The sequence below is a fragment of the Musa acuminata genome, chromosome BXJ2-8 (genome assembly GCF_036884655.1).
Source record: "Musa acuminata AAA Group cultivar baxijiao chromosome BXJ2-8, Cavendish_Baxijiao_AAA, whole genome shotgun sequence".
NCBI lineage: Eukaryota > Viridiplantae > Streptophyta > Magnoliopsida > Zingiberales > Musaceae > Musa > Musa acuminata.
Window position 1 is genome coordinate 52,714,174 of NC_088345.1, and position 20,186 is coordinate 52,734,359.

Here is a 20,186-nt window from a genome sequence, read left to right on the forward strand (position 1 = left end):
AGTGCACATGGGAAGTGAAGGTCGCCGAATTATATATACCAAGTGACTTGCTTTGCAGGGTTGGATCATTGACTCGTACCAATTTGTTCCATCCTCCATGAATGATGTCATGGGAAGGAATGGCATTGTGAGACATGGAATCTATTGCCAAGCTATCTAAAATGTATCTATTGGCTTTCCTGCAGACCTCACAGCATGTATCTGTTGTTGTGTCATGCAACTGTTCCATCTTTTACCAAGTCTCCGAGGGAGGGGGTCTCTTCTGCCATAAACATATCCTCTTTAGTCCTCCGATCTTCACTTGTATCTCCCACATCTAAATGTCAAAATCACATCATCTCCATCTTATTATAATACTTTGGTCTAATCCTACACTAAAAGTGGGTAATGACTTTAATGGAGGTCTAATCACATCATCTACAGAGCAACCATCAGCATTTAGATTACTTATGCAGGTCAATATCCCACGATACAGTCAGACCGAATTCACATTCAGAACTTCAGATGCAATTCTCTTTCCAAAAATTTACTTCTCCCACTTGAAAATAAAATGATTTACAATGGGAGAAAAGAAATAGTGTGTAAAAAAGTAGTTCAGGCAGATCTAAAAGTTGAACAAAAAGCGGGACCAGCGTTCGGTGGTTTAGCGCCTAAACCATTTTGGTTTAGTTGACCTCACCACCACTGGTTTCGCATTGACGACGACAGAGGCAGCCTCCAACAAAGCAGGTTTTGGTGCAACATACTTGAGATCAATCTGTTCCTGACCGAGATCCAGTGTGCTCAAAATGCGGATGTCTTCACGTAGAAAAGGTTCATTGGTATACAAACCATGAGACTCTGCAAAAAGATCAAAAAATAAAACCCCGAAAGGCACTATAAACAAATCTTTGATGAGACTACAGAATAAGGAGAAGATACGTATGCTATGGCACGAGTCACCACATGACAATTTATTTCAAATTTGTTAGATCATTCTGCAGATCACGGGACTGAATGTCAGAGCATAGAAACCTTCAGAGACAACACTGCACAAATCCGTACTACTAATTGTATTCCGTGCACAAATTAGAATGAATCTTATTAGTATGTAAACAACTAAACCAGAAAATGTACGATCCAGTCAACTTTAGGTATAATTTTAAGTTTGTCAATGATCTTTACTGGACTTATGAACTGCAAAGCTAACATGCAGGCATGAAAACCACAATGTTCTAACCACAGGAATGTGCCTAGAAGTTTCATAAAGTATCATGATGTTAGCACTATAATGTCATGTGAGTATCATGAACCCACCATGTCATCTTTTACAATGCTGGCAAACGATTGGTTTATCCTAAAAGACAGCATTCTGATCAAATTCCCACTTTGAAAATTTGGGATGCTTAGACTTCTCTACTGTTCCAATTTTAATCACAAACAGATCATCAGTAATTTAATAATTATGAATTACAGAACAAACTAACATCATCCAGAGGAATGATTTTGAGAAGATATTATTATGTCAAAGAGCAGACCTGGAACATCATAGGAGAAGTAAACATTAGCACCAGGAGCAAAACCAGCTGAGTAAAAATCCTTTGATAAATCTGCAATTTGTTGCTTTGGTGGAGTGGTAACTGGTGAAAAACAACATCGAGATGATACCAAGAAATACTAACATAACAATAGCAAATTAATTTATAGACCAAACATTTCACAAGAACCCATTCAAGAAGGATGAATCAATACTTACATAAATAGAATGGCAAGTTGGGTTGAGCAACAACTTTCACAAGAAGATTCACTAAAGTTTGAATGGTCTCAGATGGCTGAAACTTTGCCTCCAGAATATAGTCATCAGGGAAGCGGACCCTAATCACTGCCTGCAAAATGACTGGTAATATAACCAAGCAATAGAAAACAGATTGATGCTTATGTTTATCCCAAAAATTAGTTAATGGATAACAAAACAAAGAAGATAAATTAAGTAGAATCTGAGGAAAAGTAACCCTTGCATTATACAACTCCCTCACCAATATAAGCTGCAGACAGTATACTGCCATTATCATTAGAATCAACACAGCTTAAAAAAGACAAAAAAAAATCAGATATAAAAAAAATTCAGCCACTAAACTTTAGTATCGACATCAAAGATTGACATTTGAAAAAAATACAAGAAAAAACTTCAGAAGCTCCTAAGAATACAGTTGAACTTAACTCTTCTATCAAATGAGTTAGATTCCAAAGGCTAGAATTTAAAGTGGAAAATCCTGTTTAGTTTTCTGCCATTTTTTGAAAACCACAAAACTGGGTACTTATTCCAAAGAAAGATTGAAATGAGAAAGGGAAAAAAAGCAAAGGTTAAAGCCACAGACAACAACCAATAAAAGTATATAATCTAGTGCAGGAGAGGACATCAAAATGTTCAATAGAGAATGCATGTACTCAGAGAAAATAGCCCAAGAACAGTAGTGAAAAGTCTGAAAAAAATTATGTTAAAATGAAGCCCGACCCAAACAATCTCCCATCAGTTCTAAGCACAACCAAGGCATAAGCAACTCGGCACAGCAAACTGAAGCATGTTTAATCCCGAGCATACATTGGTTCAATAAATTCCAGCCTAAACCATCCCTTTTCGGCACATATCTGCAAAATTGTCTAGCTCACATGAACGTCGGTCTAGCATAGGAAAGCAAGGAGAGATCTTTCCCTGTGGGAAACGTTCCTACCACTTGGAGAAACCCTTCTTAATGTAGGACATGGTGGGCTTGAGGCATGAAATTAATTTAAAACTTCTATATAATTTATTGATTCTTCCTGGTCACTAGTGCATGATATTTGAAAGCAAACAATCAAAATGATCTTAAAGTGAGATTGCACCAACATAACATTGCTTTACCATTTTAAAACACCAAGATACGAGCATGGTGTGGACAATGTAACTATGAAGAAGGACAAGTATTCACAATATCCATTGGGTCCTTTGAAATAATAGCAACAGAGAGATGGAGAACTAGGCATTATGGGTCCTAAAATCATAAATTGTAGAGAACCCAAACAAATATAAAGTTCTTTCACACCTTAGTTAATCTTTCTCTACTAGCAACTGCTTCTGCTTCTCGCATCTTCTGGGTCTTCATAATCTGAGACTCAGCTGTACATAGTAAAGTCGATGAGCAAGCATTAGATTGCATCAAATACAGTGATGAGTGTTCATCACTGAAGTTTATTCCTACTCCAAAGGACAAGATATATGCCCACTAAATCTAACTCTATAAATAAGGTACAAATAAATCTTATCCTCGATATTACCTCTACTTGACATGAGGTTATAATAATCCTCGGCAGTTAAATCGTAGAAGTCATCTGCATCATCTTCTGCATACCGTATAGTGGAAATAATGAGAAAATTGACTTGCAGCGGTCATAAGCAGTAGCAACGAATTCATTGGAAATTAGGTCAGACTACAAAGACACACATAGAGCTTCAGCGAACAAAATGAACAAAGACGACGAATCTGGAGTTTAACCTCGAAACTAAAATTAAAAAAGAGGCAGAATTATATGAATGGCATTTTCGAAGAAGGTTAATACCATTAGACGTAGTCAATGTAGCATGTTTCGTCTGAGATGTTGCCAAGAACACACGGATTTCATGCCCCAGCTCAGCAGCCACCACTTCAAGCTTTGCCTGAATCACTCAAACGGGGATGTCAGAATGACTTTCTTAGTTAAATAGAACAGAGCCAGAAGCACAAAACCCGTTATTCTAAAACAAGAGCGCCGAGGCCAGAAACCAAAATCATCATCACCCAACGGAAACACAAAGGATTTCTTCAATGATAGAAAAATAAACCTTTTAGCTGCAAACCAAAATTCCAACATTACACCCAAGACCCATCCAAAAAGCATTGTCGAATTCATCATAGACAAGAAAGCATCCTAACACTTCCTGCTTTAATAAAAAGAGTGCTTTCAACACGAACCACCGTTCTTGGATACAAGAACGCCAAGGCAAGAAATCAGAATCATCATCGCACATCAGAAAAAGTAGGAACTTTAATCGCAAGAAAATTACATCTCCCGGCTTGCAAACCAAGGCCATCATTACAACCCACGAGTGAACCAAAAACCATTCTTCCCACGAGAAACACATCCAAGATTCCGAAATTTTCATCATCAATGAAGGAAAGCAGCCTAGAAAATCCCGTATCGCGATCAAGACTTTCTCCAAGACTCAAATAAAAAAATCAAAGAACTAAACCACCAAGAGACAGAAGGGCGCGGATCGATCAAACAGAGGGCAGAAGGAACACAACTTCAAGAATCCATTTGCCAGGGGGAAGGGGAGAAGCTTGCGGACCCGAGCACTCTCGGCTTCCACGGATGTGGAGAGCCTCGCACGCTTGGAGGCCATGAGGAGAAAGGTAGCCGAGCGTTGGCTTCCGAAACCGTACTCTCTGCGACTCCCAGAGCGCTTTGGGGCGGAATAGGAGTCACTTTTGAGTCCGTCCCGTATTTATAACCTAATCGAACCCTTAGGTTTCGCTAAAGCATATTATAGTCCTTTTTTACTATTATATAACTCTATTTTTAAATATATTTAATATTTCTAAATTATTTATTTATAAATAGATGAAAATAATAATGACACGAAGGAGATGATAAGTAAAATTGGATAATATTGAACGACAATAACAAGCTACATCGACACTAAATAATAATGACAACAAAGAACGATATTGACGAAGAGGATGAAGTAAAAGGGTGCGATAAGAAAAAAAATAAATCGATAAGTTTTTTTTTATTTTTTAAAGAGTTAGACGATAGCAACAAATTCTCAATGGTAAAAGTAAAAAATTTAGAACTCAATTTTTATTATTCACAACCTCTTTATTATTCATAATATTTTTTAAAAAATAATAAAATAATTTTACTATTATTATTATTATTATATTTTTTTTTATGTTACCCTTTTTTTTTTCCCTTCCCCATAGCTCTCCCATCACCCACATATCCTATTGGAAAGTTTACAAGATGAAATCTCTTGAGGTATTACAAAATATATGTAACCCTAAAAACATTAAAGTATTATAGTAAATGTCAAAAATTATTTTTCATCTCTTCCTTTTTAATCTTCATTTCGTCTTATTTCATCATCTATCTTATTTTTATCATTTTACGTCATCTAAAAAGGAGAAGAAGAAAAAAAAGAGACAATAAAAAGTAAAAAAAAAAAGAATTAAATTATAAATTATATATATACCTAATAAAATCAAATTTGATTATCAATTTTACTTCATAAAATTGATTTGACTCGATTGATGTTTTGAATAAGAGAATAGGAGTTACTAAGTGTTCTTGATGACTTGAACGAGGATATATATATATATATATATATCGTATTTCTTATCTTACTTAAATTGCACAATGGAGGATCATAATATCTTTTAGTTTAATTTTTGTAAAAGTTCATGTTAGGGTTTATCGAAAAAAAATCTTCTACGGTTAAGTTAGTATGTATCAATGATTTTGAAGTCCTTAAGTGTTTGTTCGATAATATATCCGATAATATTATTTTATATAGTATCTTGGCTTGAGGGAATATCGTACCTATGGATTCTTTCTAGTTCTTGATGGATGATGATATTCAATAAATATTAATTGGGTAATCGTACTATATATATATATATATGTTATTCCAAAACTTTGTGAGGATATAAATATAAATTTCAGTTTATTATCTATAAATATATTAGAATATTATTATTATTATTAGGATTATTGAAAAAAAATATTTTTTAGTTTTTTTTTACGAATGGTGCTCTTATTTTTAGTTTTTTCAGTTAGTACTTTAAAATTTCTCTAATACCCTAAATATCTTTTATCATCGCCTATCGCTTCTCTCCCGCCATGATCGTCTCTCCTCTTTGGTTTACATGTGATCAAATAGAAGAGAAAAGAAGAGAAAAAAATTTAAATAGATAAAGAAAAGAAGAATAGGTTTTATCTTTATTATGAGGATCCATCGCTTCCATAGGATAGGGGTGACAAGGCCTCACAACGAAACAAAACGATAGACCTCGCAAAAGGAAAGGGAAAAAAAAAAGAGATAATCAAAGTAGTGAAATGGCAAGCAACAATGAGGTGCATTCAAGGAAAGCATAAAATTTTTAAATAATAATAATAAGTATACTAATAATAATAATAATAAATATTTATTATTTATCGTAATCATTATTATTTATTATAATAATAAGTATACTTATTATTTATTATAATAAATAATTATTATTTATTATAATCATTATTATGTTCGCGTTGTTTTAGGAAGGTTATTTTAATTGCTGAAGCCAAAGACATCGACCTCATCGCTCTGCGCCTTCTCTTTGTCTTCTCTCCTTCCGATCACCGAAAGGAAAAGGACGGCAGCGAGGGATCCGTCGGGGAATATACATAGGGAGAGTGCAGCGCTTCTTTGGTCTCGAAAAAGGTAGGTTTTTTCTTCTTTTCCGTGTGGGTTTTGAAGCGAATAAAGAAAAATCTCCTTTTGTTGGCAATTCTTTCACCTTTGTACTTCGACTTCGAGATTTCGAGCGCCAAATGCTGTCTCGCTCGCTCTCGGCCGTTTCCTGATCGTTTAGTCCTTCGAACCCGTCGATTTTAGGGGCGGAAGAGGAATTTGGCCCTCGAGATCCATCCCGCTTTTGGGTGCCCCTCTTTAGTTGCGGGTAGAAGGGTATGGAAGAGGGGATCTTTCCGCCGATCGCATCTGTCATTGGTCCGGGCCTCCTTAAAATGGTAGAATCTTGAGTTCTTTCTTGATCTGCTATTGTTATCGGGTCTTTGCAACGGAGAAAGGGCTGACTTCATGTGGGAGAAGATATATCTTTGTTCTCGATCTGGAACATCTTCAGGTGATGGTAAAAAAAGTGCTTTAACAAAGGAAGGATTTTGGAGTGAGGAACAGCAGGTGGCGGCAATGAGATCCCTTTTTTGCTGAAGTTTTACCTTGGACGGTACATAGCTAGGGCCTTCAATTTGTGTTTTTCTCCTGTTTTTCCTTTTGCATGCATGCATGCCTCGAAGCATGATTAAGCAGTTTTTGAGTCGGCTTCCCCGCAAGCAGTCAAAGTCAGGCGATAAACGGGATTCACTTGCTGGAGTGAGTCCGCCATCATCGACTTCTTCAACCAGTTCAAGAGATGGGGACTTGCCAAGCAGCAGAGTCACAATTCTCCCTCCTGGTTTGGATCCTGGGTTAGACCATCCAGCCAATCAAATCCCTGCTGTTATGTCAGAGCCAAATGGTGGTTCAGTCGTCCTGGCCTATGAAGCATTGCCGAGCTTCAAAGATGTCCCAAGCTCCGAGAGGCAGAGCTTATTCATAAAAAAATTGAACTTGTGTTGTGCTGTGTTTGACTTCACGGATGCAACAAAGAACTTGAAAGAGAAGGACATCAAACGGCAGACTCTGCAAGATCTTGTTGACTATGTGGCATCATCCAATGCAAAGTTTTCGGAGAGTGTTATGCAAGAAATCATAAAGATGATATCCATAAACTTGTTTAGGACTTTCACTTCCCCGCCTCGTGAGTACAAAGTTTTGCAATCCCTTGATTTGGAGGAAGACGAACCTGTAATGGACCCTGCATGGCCACACTTGCATCTTGTTTATGACTTGTTTTTAAGATTCCTTCAATCTCCTGAGACGGATGCTAAGCTGGCAAAAAGATATATTGATCATTCCTTTGTTCTTAAGCTGCTCGATCTCTTTGACTCAGAAGATGTTAGAGAGAGGGAATACTTAAAGACAATTCTTCACCGTATCTATGGAAAATTTATGGTTCACCGGCCATTCATAAGGAAATCTATTAATAACATTTTTTACCAGTTTATCTTTGAAACTGAGAAACACAATGGCATTGCAGAGCTGCTGGAGGTGCTTGGAAGTATCATTAATGGTTTTGCATTACCTTTAAAAGAAGAGCATAAATTATTTCTTGTCCGAGCGTTAATCCCACTTCATAAACCAAAATGCATGGGCATGTACCATCAGCAGTTATCATACTGCATCACTCAATTTATTGAAAAAGATTGCAAGCTTGCAGATACCGTCATACGGGGCTTGCTGAAATTTTGGCCAATTACAAATAGTTCAAAGGAAGTTATGTTTTTGGGAGAATTAGAAGAGATATTGGATGCAACTCAGCCTGCAGAGTTCCAGCGATGTATGATACCACTATTCCATCAGATAGCCCGCTGCTTGAATAGTTCTCATTTTCAGGTATTTTCAGTTATAACTTTAGAATATTAGGTCAGCTGGTTTACTTTCAACCTTCACTTTGAGGACATTTTACCTTTTTCATATCTTTTGTTTTAACTTATAGATGCATGTTTTGTCATAAGCACTGTCCACCCTGCACTATGGTATCCTTCTCTGGTTCATCGACAGATAAACAATTTACCAGATAACACCAACACTCTCCAAATCATGCTTGACTCATGGCGTTGATGCATACTCAAGTGAAGGAGTATTTCCATTACTTCATTAGGATAAAGCCTTTTGAGCACATTTTCTTGCATCAGTGCTCCTAGTGGTTTTGCATATGCATAAGCAAACCATGGTGTTCCATATCTAGGTAGTAGGTGCAATTTTCAGTCCTCTCTTTGAACATTGGACTATTTTAAATTAAAGTTTGACAAGTATTCTTTAGAGCACTGTTCAAATTCAAGTGTTCCTCTCATTCTTTTGTGACTGCTTTCTTCAGGAAGACTATTTGATCAATTTTTTTACCACTGTTTTTTAGGATCTCTTCTCAAATTATATCTTGCAAGTTGTTGAGAAGATGCTTGGTGGCAGTTAGTTTAATTGATCTTATATTTTATTTATTCTGTCAAATTTAACCTTGAAGTTTCAGATATGGCATTTTTGTCTCTTGGTCTAGGTTCTATTTGTGTATAGGGGAAAATCAAGATTTTGCTTTTTGGTAAGATGTACTAAGATTGCACAAATGAGGTTTTAGCTTTATTGAGCACTAACATCTATTTCAAGGAGGACACTTGCCCTAAGATAAAATTTAACTTTAACTTATGGTTTAGATTAGGTTGCATCCATGCATAAGTTTGCACACAAATTAACTATTGTAAAATAAACCTGATGCAGGTATGTCTCTGCTACGATGTTATATATGTATATGTCTTTACATATCTGCTCATGAATTGATCCATCCTGGTGATGCAATCATCTATATGTGTAATTCATATGTAAAAACATACAAATAGCACGTACATAGCAGTTGAGTCGATCTCAGAGGAAGTATCCTGAAGGTCGTTTTTGCACAAGTTGAATAACACCAATTTGTATTCAATTTTAATCCACCAAGGAGGCAAATCCTTTTCTAGTTTGTTTGGGTTTGATTTTTGTCATTTGAACCTGACCTGACTAATCCAATGCCATCTTATTTCGAGTGGTTTGGACTAAGGATGACATTTCTACAAGATTGGTCGGAATCAAGGTCTTGTTTTTTGGTCAAAGTGGGAGGCAACTACGGCACCACAGTAATTGATTGGTCATTCTCACATTTCATAGGTAAATGATGTTATTGATTCTTCATAGTCTACAGGTAAATCGAATTAGAATCCTGATCGAACCATTAAAACCCAAAATTTTCTATGTTAGGTTGATCAGGGTTTCTAATGGTAAAAGAAACCATTAATTATTTAGACATAGTTCTTCTAGGAAAGAAATTGATGACTTTTACCTTTTGATAAGTTCCAAATCTGTTTCTAAGGTTGCTCCCTTGCGACGTAGATGATCAAGGTTTGTAACATGGAAAAAATCTCTTTATTTGTAGGGTTTAAGACCGAGTATATTGATCTTCTTCAGACCCGATACTGGATGATGATAAGCATTGTGATCACTGATTAGGATCAAACTGAATTTGGTTGGGTTCTTGAAGGACCCAAGGGACTTGACCTCTTAATTGAATTGGTCTTAGGGGAGGAGACGTCAGGGGATGTTGGTTATGTTAGTGTTGTCCTAGGAGAAGAGAATCCATAAGACTGTCCCGATATTATATGTTTTGGCAGCATACATTGTCTTGTCGGGTGTTGGCACAATATAGCATGACATGTTCACAAACTATTTGGATGGCCAGTTGGCACTCTCTTATGCTATTGCAACTTGTAGCCATAAATTTCAATCAATCAAAAATCGTGATGGTTCTATTTCAAATATTGTCCTCATGTGTATACATCGTTTAAACTGCCATGTAGAAACTTTTTAATCTTCCTTGCTTTGTGTCATTAGAAAGGTGTCATTTAGCATTTGCCTCCTTTTTGTTTTATTTAGCGTGGCTAGCATTTTACTTTTAAGTTATTCCTGCATTTCATTTATTACCCTTCAAGCTGCTGTAGTTGATTAGCTGGTGCAGTTAAATTTTTTTCTTACTTTCCTAGCATTCGTTGTCATCTTTCGCACATGTCAAAATGGTTCAAAATTTATCACCTTTCTAAGCTGCTGCAGTTGATTATCTGGTGCAGTTAAATTTTTTTTCTTCCTTTCCTAACATTCATTGTCATCTTTCGCATGTGTCAAAATGGTTCAAAATTCAAACTGTTATAGGACAAAAAAAAGCCTTAGTAAGTACATTCTACTGAAAGTGTTGCAACATACAAATTTTAGGTTTTGCTAATTTGTAAAAAAAAAAGGATGCTATAAAAGATCAGTATGACAAAGTAGTCACTGGTTTTAGAATTATAGAGAATGTGCCTAACGAGCTTTTTGTAACTAGAGGATTACATTAAGATCAATCTTGAGTTCTTATCTTCACATTGATTATTGGTGATCTTTTTTTCTTTTTCTTGATGATTGGTGATCTTACTATCTTATGCAGGATAGAACACCATGATATATGTTATTTACCTATTTGCTTTTTTTAAATGGATCTAATACCTCATAGCAGTACCCTGAGATGCTTCTTGGGCAGTTAGGTGTCTTTTACCATGTATTGGTTGCTTAGCCACCTTAGACGTCATTGAATTGAAGAATCCTGTAGTTTGCACCATAATAAAATAAATTGTTCTGGAACTATCTGAACCTAAAATGAAGACTTGAATTATGTACAAATACCTATTACTTTGTTGTTCTGTAATTAGATTATCCTTGAATCAATCTCTCTATGCAGGTGGCTGAGAGGGCATTGTTCCTATGGAATAATGATCATATCGAAAACTTGATCAAACAAAATGTCAAGGTCCTATTACCCATAATCTTTCCTGCGCTCGAAAGAAATGCCAAAAGCCACTGGAATCAAGCTGTCCAGAGCTTGACGTTAAATGTGAGCAAGTTTTTCTCTGATAATGATCCTGAGCTTTTTGCCAAGTGCTTGAAGAAGTTTGAGGAAGATGAAGTTAAAGGCAAAGAGATCCAATCAAAACGAGAAGTGACATGGAAACGCCTTGAAGAAATTGCCGCTACAAAAGCTGTGAGCAATGAACCTGTGCTTATTCCACACATCATACGCAGTCCAGTTTAAAGCTACATGTGTGGTAGCTCAACCTTTTTGTTATATTATGAGGTTATTGACGTTGATATGGGTAACATGAATGCATATAGATTACACCCAATGTAATGCATCTGGATTGTCTGCATGTCAGGTTCTTTTGAGTATTTAGGAAAATTGTACAGGTTTAAGGGGTTTTTTAAGAATCTTAAAGAACTACTATATCCATGTGTAAAATATGATAATATGGGAGTTAATAGGTTAGTGTTCTACAAACACAGTGCAAAGTAGGAGCAAATGTTTCATTAAGTTGATGCTTGACATGATAAAGGATGATGCATTTGAAATTTCAGGTGATTTGCTTTGTCCATTCATGTTTTCCATGGTTAAATTTTGAAACACTCAATTCTTTATGTTCCATCTTTTTCTCCAAGCCCTAATTTGTATGATTTTAAGGTTTATCAGGTCATTAAAATGTGCAATTGCTAATGTGGGTCTGATTTCAAAGTGGTTGGCAAAGTCTGTCTTCTACTACTGACTTATTGGACCATATCTCAGGTAACTTGCATCAGTCTTAAAGATGGTCTTGCCTTATGTTCATCTTAGTATGCTGTTAATTTCTCTTTCCTGTCCAATATCAACATTCTTCCTACAAAATGCCAGTCAATCATCTCCTATTACAAAGGAACAAGTCTATGCTTCTTGTTGAATGTTGTAGCCAGTGAGCTTGTTTATGAAAATAAAAGAGGCAAAATAGGTGCACTAAGGCTTGCAACTTCATGTACCAATAGTGTTTCAGATAAGTACTCGTGTGTCGACATACCGATATGTGCCGATATCACAGTGCCGAGTATCGATATATGCTGAATTAGAAAAATCTTTGAAATAAATAAATAAAAAATAAAACCAGACAGATAAATATCACAAACCTGGGTACTCAGTGTGCAAGACAATGACTTACCATTAAAACTTGTCCTGTTAATGATAACAGCTTCTGCTCTGAGTTGGCTGAGTGCAAGATGAGCAAAGAGGTCAAGCTGGCCACATTGGCCTCTTTCTGTGTAGAAGACCTGAAAGTTTTCAACCTCCTCTTCATTCAGACTGGTTGAATGATTCTGGATCTATAATGTCAAATTGATTCATCTTTTTATGCTGTCCCAAAACTAACACAAAATCCCATGAACACAACATCTGATGTAAGAAAGAAAGAAAAATAATTCAATTAGTATTTGCCTGCATGTAGAGTTGCAGTAATGCAATTGAAGTAGGCTTATGGAATGTTTTCATCAAAGATCTGATGTGAGATGTCTTAATACATATTGGTGAATTAAAAAAGGAAAATTTTCTGTATTATTATTATTATTACCCATGTCAGAGGAAATGAGATAGCTATACTATGCATTAGTGTATAATAATAAAATCCCAAATGTGTCAAAATTTAATATTCGATATTTTACTTCAAAATATAAGCTGAGCCAAAGATCATAAAAAAAATCATCAAAGGAAAAAAAATAATGATACATGATAAAATTGAAATAGATATTTTTTTTTTGCCGGCAGTGATATTTTCTCTAATAATTCCAATTTCTAAATTTATATCCAAATATCTTTTCCTGTTTTAACTTAAAACCAAAATTTTATAATAATCAAACAAATAATAAAAAAGAAAACAAAATAAACAATGCACAGGAGATAAATCCAAAGTTTTTAATGGTGTATTTTACAGATATTTCTGCATAACACATTAACAAAATCATAATTTTAAATATTTTCTCAATGGGATCCTTAATAAAATTAAGATTTTTTATGGATATTTTTATTTGTAACCATTTTCTATTTACTATGATATTTTAAGAATTTTTAATATTTCTAAAATATCCCTAAATGTCATTAACTTATCACTTAATTTTTACCCTCTTCCAACTCTTTCTATACAATCTTTGTTCCCTTTTTACTATTGTATATATTTTTTCTACTTCCCTTTTTATCGTGTTATATATATATATATATATATATATATATATATATATATATATATATATCATTACGATATCAATCATATACATATAACATCGATTTTTGTGGGATGATTGATCGACCGATGAAATGAGTTGTATAAAATAATGATAATTAAAAAACATAAAAAAATAAGAGATTATATTTAGTAAAATTATATTTAATTATTTTAAAAATAATTATATAAAATAAAGGGTTACCTATCAATAACAATATTTATTTATTTATTTATTTTCTCAAGAGTTCTTTTCTTCTCTCCACTATATCTTGAGATTTTTGTTTTTTTAATCAAACTATATAATATTTAAAACTCCCTCCCATTGACATCCATTTCCGATTACCACCCCCAATTCCTCCGCAATCTCTCTTCCCCTTTCCTCTCTCTCTCTCTCTCTCTCGCTCAAAATTCGCAGCTATCGGCAGCCTCAAAACCCACCCACAACGAACAACGAGGGATCGAAGCAAACCTGATCCAAATCCACCACCTTCTCTCTCTCTCTCTCTCTCTCTCTCTCTCTCTCTCTCAGATCTATCCGACGCGCTACCTAATCATTGGTATCCCTAATTCCTTGTCCAACAACCAAAGAATACATGCTCTGTAGAGAGCGGAATCCAGCGTCGGAGATCGGTGGGTAGCGATGCCGAGCGTGTCGGTGAAGGTCTACAGCGTCTTCTTCAAGCTACTTCTCAAGCACAAGCTCCAAACCCTCCTGCAGCAGTCGGCGGCGGGCGGCACGGAGGCCTCCTTCGGCGTCGCTTCCCGCCCGGACGAGTCTGCCGCCCCCTCTAACCCTTCCTTTGGCCCCGACGGGGTTGCCACCAAGGACATCCACGTCGACCCCCTCAGCTCCCTCTCCCTCCGCCTCTTCCTCCCCGACTCCTCCCTCGCCCCCTGCAATGGCCACGTCGAAAACGGCGGGGCCTACGGGGGCTATCTGCCGCCCGTGTCGCCGCCGGACGCCTGCCGCGGGTCCCACGCCGGGTCTCCTCGGAAGTTGCCTGTGATCCTGCAGTTCCACGGGGGCGCGTTCGTCGGCGGGAGCAATACGTCCACGGCCAACGATTTCTTCTGCAGGAGGATCGCCAAGCTGTTGGATGCGATCGTGATCGCTGTGGGGTATCGGTTGGCGCCGGAGAGCCGGTACCCTGCCGCTTTTGAGGATGGATTCAAGGTGCTGAATTGGTTGGGGAAGCAGGCGAATCTGGCGGAGTGCAGCAAGTCGATGGAGAGCACGAAGGCTGGTGGCCTTGGGGATGCGAGCAGGTCACAGATTGTCGATTCTTTCGGTGCATCTTCCGTCGAGCCTTGGTTAGCAGCTCATGGTGATCCTTCCAGGTGATTGTTTTCTTTTGGTGAATATAAATTTTGGAATTTTTTGCTTGGTTAATTTGTTTGGGATTAAAGTTTTGCAGATCTATTAGAGTCTATGTAGAATAAGTTCGTAACCATTCTGTTAAATGCCACATTGTAGTCACCTTGAATTATTGGTGTTTTGGGATGTTAGTATACTTTTTGTTGGTTGGAAATATACCACAAGGATATATATGCACGACTACTGCATATTTGGTTAGAATTGAATGCAACATATGACAGTCTGTTCACTGAACTCTAGAAGGTTTTAGTTTCTCAAGTATTTTATCACCCTCTTCAAAGTTACACCTTGACGGTCTCTACGGTAGGTTTCTGTGGTAAAATTGCTTTAGCAAGTGTTTTTTGTTATTTGTGTTAAGATGCATTTACAGGTGACACATTATATTGATCATCAAAAAACTTTTAGACTATATATTTGTCAATTGAACATCATTTTGTGGTTAGGTGATTGCACATAATATCATATCTTGTGGGTTAGAATAAGTAGATTGTGTACAAGCTGTTTGTTAATGATGGTATGATGATCAGTAAGTCTAAACCATAATTATGAGAACCAGACTATATACTGACCTGGTCAAGTCTCAAATCATTGGGCTATTGGTTGAACTGTGGGTCAACTGGTCTGGCTACAGGTTTAATATTTTTTTGAAAATAAAACATAATTATATATTATATTAAAAATATAAAAAAATATGAATAATATTATATGAAATATTTTTATAATATTGTGAAGAAGGATAATTAGACATGACATAGACACGTTGATTTAGCCTAAGGACATGACATGAAACTTTGGGATTAGTGAAGGATCAAAGGAAATTTTCTTGAGACAGTGTGGAGATAGTCCAGAGATGGCTACTGAAAGGACAAAGGTGCATATCTTAATTCCAAGTGAAGTAGTTAGACAGGACTTAGTTAAAGTGGTGGAAAGCTTTTCAAGTTGGCTGCTATCTTATGAGAATTGGCTAAGGATCTAATTAGCACACATATGTTCCTAGGTGTCCTACAGATGGTGGTAGATAAGGATTTATCTTTATATTCGCCGGATCTTTTTATTATGTACCTCTATCTATACTGATCTGTGTCTTTCTTTTCCTATTTGTCTCCTTTTTGGCTTTTATCTCACACAAACCACCTGCAGAGATACCCTGAATCTTTCCATGCAACACAAGAAGTCAGCACCAAGAGTCTCTTTTTATCCCCTTCCACATCTGTTTCTTGCCCAATCATGAGCATTTCAGACCTAGAGTCAATCCACAACCAAGCAATGCTGTTATTATTACTAATAATATAAAATGTCCTCCTGTAGACCTGAACTATTCATCAGCACTTCTCAATAATATCCTGCTATATTCCAGGTTTATGCCACCATAAATGATAGCCTATATTGACAATGAATAACCTCTACATAATCACCAATAGCATCCCTGAAACTTGTGAAATTTGCTTCAGTTACAATGCCCACACTGAATCATACCCCTTGACCACATTTTTAGCCAAACATAATGAAATCACGCCACAAATTCTTTTTTTTTTATAAAACAAAGGATTCAGAGTTTGGAAACAAAATTCTTTAGACCAGATCTTATAAGTGCTTTAGTTTGGGGAAAAAAAAAATTATCATCTTTTTTTAAAAACTTGGTATTCTATGATGAAATTGGTTCCTCTTGTTATATCATCATACAGCTAGGAGTATTATCTAGGGTCTAAGTAGGTATGGATTAGGTTTTTCCTTATTTTTTGTAACTTTTATAGGGATTTTTAGGCTATAAGTATATCCAAATTTGTTGTAATTGTACTACTTTAGTTAGAAAGGAGTTGTTGAAAGGTAGGATACCGACTTATTATTCAACCCAATGTATCATCACCCTAGGGTGCCCTTGTCCTGTTTGTGAAGAAGAAAGATGAAGAAAGTAATTTAACCAGGGGACCATAAAGAATTAAGTATTCCCTTCTTTGGATAGATGACCTATTTGATCAACTTCAAGGTACTCGGGTATACTCAAAGATTGATTCGAGGTCTGAGTATGATCAACTAAAGATTAGTGAAGGAGATGTATAGAAAACTGCATTTAGAACATGATATGATCATTACGAATTCTTAACAATGTCTTTTGGACTCACAAACAGTGATTTAAAAAGCACTAGGTGCCAATGACCTAAAACGCCCAAGGTGCTCTAAAATATTAAAAATATAAATATATATAATATTATTAATCTAATAAATAAAGTTATTTTGTACATTAATTAATAATTTACTGTTAACAGTATATTTATTGTTAACAGCACTTAGAAGGGAAGAGTAAAAACTGACAGTGAGAAGTCAGTGGACAACAGTCACAACAGCAGACAATAGCAGCGGCAGCGGAGTTGCGGACAGCAGGAGGTAGCGGAGTCACGTCGTGGACAGTAGTAGGCCGTGGATAGTAGCAGCGACAGGAGACAAACAGTGGACAACAGCGGAAGCTGAGGAGACTCGATCGGCGATAGAGGAAGACTCGGAGGCAGCAGGAGAAATTGTCGACTGCGTAGGTATAGGGAGAAATTGTTGTCGGTGAACGCAAAGGGAGAAAGCGTAGGGTTGGGAGTCGGGTCGCGCGCAGGTTTTGATATAACTACGTGTGTTAGTTGGTTCAATTGAACCAACTAATGTAAATTTAACTGAACCAGATGTAAAAAGTCTAGTTCGGTTGCCTAATATCAATAAGGCGCTCGCCCGAAGCGCTCGATGCTTGGCCTGGGCGAGTGCCTAGGCGGTGTCTCATTGAAGTGCGTCGCTTGGCCCTCAAACGAGGTGCTCGAGCAAGGCAAGCGAACGCCGGAGCGCCTTTTTAAATCACTTCTCACGAATACACCAACTGCTTTCATGGATCTCATGAATAGAGTGTTCCATTCTTATTTTGATAAATTTGTAATCATGTTCATTGATGACATTATGATCTATTCCAAAAGAAGCGCGGAACATGAACACCATCTTATGACAAGACACTGTATGCCAAATTGAGTAAGTGTAATTTTTGGCTCAATAAAGTTATGTTTCTCGGTCATGTAATTTCTAGTGTTGGTATATATGTTAACCCCCAAAAGATTGAAGCTGCAATGAATTGGAAGTGACTTTCTAATGTTTCGAAGATCAAAAGTTTCTTGGGTTTGGTTGGATATTATAGAAGACTTCTAGAAGACTTTTAATACCAGTTTGACACAGAAGAATGTGAAATTCATTTGGAATAAGTGTCACCGAAGTTTTCAAGAATTAAAGGTGAAATTAACCAATGCTCCTATCTTGGTGATTTCTTCTAGAGGAGATATTTTTGTGGTATCAAGTGATGCCTCGCTTCAAGGACTTGGATGTGTGTTAATGCAAAATGAGAGGATAGTTATTTATGCATCTAGATAGTTAAAACCTCATGAGAAAGTTATCTTACTCCTATTTGCTTTCTCTCAAAACTGTTGCGGCAGCTTCTTGGTGCAGATTTATTCAAGGCTTATCCGAGTATAGTCGTAACTTTATTGACATTGAAAACATACAATGATTAATTATTTATCATACAAAGGTTATGGATTGATTCTGGTCATAAGAGCAAGAAAGCAAGTAGATAGAGTCTTAACAGGTGAACTGCCAACCTTATGGCATTTCTGAAACTGATAATTAGAGCATATTATACTTTATAAAACAAAACTATCATTGGTTTTTAACTTAGTTTATGTTTGTACCCAGGATCCATCTCCTTTTGCAATGAAGAACCATATAGAAAGCTTGCAATGTTCAAATTTCTACTCATGTAACAATTATGTACTCATCTCAAATGTTGTGTTGCTTCTGTAGCATGTTTGCTCCAATTATTTTGATATTTTTTATACCACTTTGTCACAGCATACTTCTTCGACTGTAGACTTTGTATAGTGCAAGCACCTGCATCTAATGTATACAAACTTTTCTCTAAATTAATTATTGAACTAGTGAGTCCACCTCAACTGATATGATGACTCAATCTTATTGTAGAGCGGTATACCGTTCGGTATACTGCTCGGTATATATATATATATATATATATATATATATATATATATATATATATATATATATATATATATATATATATATAACTCGGTGACGTCGCCTCTCTCTTCTCCCAGATGGGGCGACGTTGCCTCATATATATATATATATATATATATATATATATATATATATATATATATATATATATATATATATAATATTATTATTATTTTTTGTTTTGTCCGGTAGCGAGCGGTCCACGTATCGGTATGCCGTCGGACCGGTACGTATCGCCTGTACCGGGTGGTATCATTCGGTATTGCCTACCTTGCTACAAGTTATATTTTATCAGTCATTCCATTCCATGTTACCCGGTACTCCATCCATGTTCTGCTAGGATTAAAACATATATTTGAACTACTTGGCATTACCCGTTGGCTACTTTGTTGTAACAGATGTGTTCTTCTTGGTGTGAGCTGTGGTGCTAATATTGCTGATTTTGTGGCTCGAAAGGCAGTCGAGGCTGGAAAACTTATAGATCCTGTTAAGGTTGTTGCCCAGGTTCTGATGTATCCTTTCTTCACTGGAAGCATCGCTACCCATTCAGAAATCAAACTAGCAAATACTTATTTCTACGACAAGTCGCTGTGCGTACTTGCTTGGAAGCTGTTCTTACCTGAGACGGAATTTAGTTTAGATCATCCAGCTGCAAACCCCCTTGTGCCTGGCAGGGGACCACCACTGAAATGCATGCCGCCAACCCTTACAGTAGTTGCGGAACATGACTGGATGCGGGACCAAGCAATTGCATATTCCGAGGAGCTGCGGAAGGTGAATGTTGATGCACCAGTCCTGGAATACAAGGATTCAGTTCATGAGTTTGCCACACTTGACATGCTCCTCAAGACACCTCAAGCACAGGCCTGTGCCGACGATATTGCAATATGGGTGAAGAAGTATATATCGATCCGCGGACATGAATTCTCATACTAGAGATACAGCAGTTTGTATAGTAGTTAAATGGGAAGGGCATTTTTGCGTTTTGCTTCACCAGGCTGTATGCTTTTAGATGAATCTGATGATCAGGTTTGATGAGTTTATAAATGCTTTTGCGGTCTTTGTTTTCTTGTATGTTGGAACATGCAAGCTGTTGGGTCGGTAATTGTCACTTTGTTCCCCTTTGATATCATTCTTTTATTCCTTTGTGTTTTCTGTAACATATTTAGTTATTAATACTGTACATCAACCAGCATGATGGTAAAAAAATTCTTCAAAGCCCTTTTCTCACTCCTTTTTCATCTGATAA

General features: G+C 36.5%; 3 protein-coding genes across 4 annotated transcripts; 2 read left to right on the forward strand and 1 right to left on the reverse strand.

Moving 5' to 3' along the window:
- Positions 1–418: 418 nt before the first annotated feature.
- On the reverse strand, positions 419–4,505 carry LOC135620233 (plant UBX domain-containing protein 1-like). The gene is made up of 7 exons (XM_065123017.1): positions 4,346–4,505; positions 3,577–3,673; positions 3,295–3,360; positions 3,063–3,136; positions 1,736–1,865; positions 1,518–1,619; positions 419–840 (listed from the first exon to the last, which is right to left on the reverse strand). Exons 1-7 carry the CDS (start codon positions 4,397–4,399, stop codon positions 644–646), a joined length of 720 nt encoding a protein of 239 aa, XP_064979089.1. The 5' UTR covers positions 4,400–4,505; the 3' UTR covers positions 419–643.
- Positions 4,506–6,326: 1,821 nt separating this feature from the next.
- Positions 6,327–11,841, forward strand: LOC135620234 (serine/threonine protein phosphatase 2A 57 kDa regulatory subunit B' theta isoform-like). 2 transcript variants are annotated; one of them, XM_065123018.1, is made up of 3 exons: positions 6,327–6,475; positions 6,572–8,269; positions 11,172–11,841. In XM_065123018.1, the coding sequence occupies exons 2-3, from the start codon at positions 7,061–7,063 to the stop codon at positions 11,520–11,522; spliced, it is 1,560 nt and encodes a 519-aa protein (XP_064979090.1). In that variant the 5' UTR covers positions 6,327–6,475; positions 6,572–7,060; the 3' UTR covers positions 11,523–11,841. The 2 variants fall into 2 exon arrangements, with proteins under 2 accessions (XP_064979090.1, XP_064979091.1); XM_065123019.1 differs by having other exon boundaries at positions 6,650–8,269.
- Positions 11,842–13,845: 2,004 nt separating this feature from the next.
- On the forward strand, positions 13,846–20,097 carry LOC135620235 (probable carboxylesterase 16). The gene is made up of 2 exons (XM_065123020.1): positions 13,846–14,841; positions 19,336–20,097. The coding sequence occupies exons 1-2, from the start codon at positions 14,144–14,146 to the stop codon at positions 19,871–19,873; spliced, it is 1,236 nt and encodes a 411-aa protein (XP_064979092.1). The 5' UTR covers positions 13,846–14,143; the 3' UTR covers positions 19,874–20,097.
- Positions 20,098–20,186: the final 89 nt, after the last annotated feature.

Excerpts from the sequence above, each read along its gene's own strand:
- LOC135620235 (XM_065123020.1), top strand. The coding sequence starts at position 14,144 with ATGCCGAGCGTGTCGGTGAAGGTCTACAGCGTCTTCTTCAAGCTACTT. Across the intron at positions 14,842-19,335 it reads GCTCATGGTGATCCTTCCAG|ATGTGTTCTTCTTGGTGTGA; the intron begins GTGATTGTTTTC and ends TTGTTGTAACAG.
- LOC135620234 (XM_065123018.1), top strand. The coding sequence starts at position 7,061 with ATGCCTCGAAGCATGATTAAGCAGTTTTTGAGTCGGCTTCCCCGCAAG. Across the intron at positions 8,270-11,171 it reads TGAATAGTTCTCATTTTCAG|GTGGCTGAGAGGGCATTGTT; the intron begins GTATTTTCAGTT and ends CTCTCTATGCAG.
- LOC135620233 (XM_065123017.1), bottom strand. The coding sequence starts at position 4,399 with ATGGCCTCCAAGCGTGCGAGGCTCTCCACATCCGTGGAAGCCGAGAGT. Across the intron at positions 3,361-3,576 it reads TACATTGACTACGTCTAATG|AAGATGATGCAGATGACTTC; the intron begins GTATTAACCTTC and ends TACGGTATGCAG. Across the intron at positions 841-1,517 it reads CTTCTCCTATGATGTTCCAG|AGTCTCATGGTTTGTATACC; the intron begins GTCTGCTCTTTG and ends ATCTTTTTGCAG.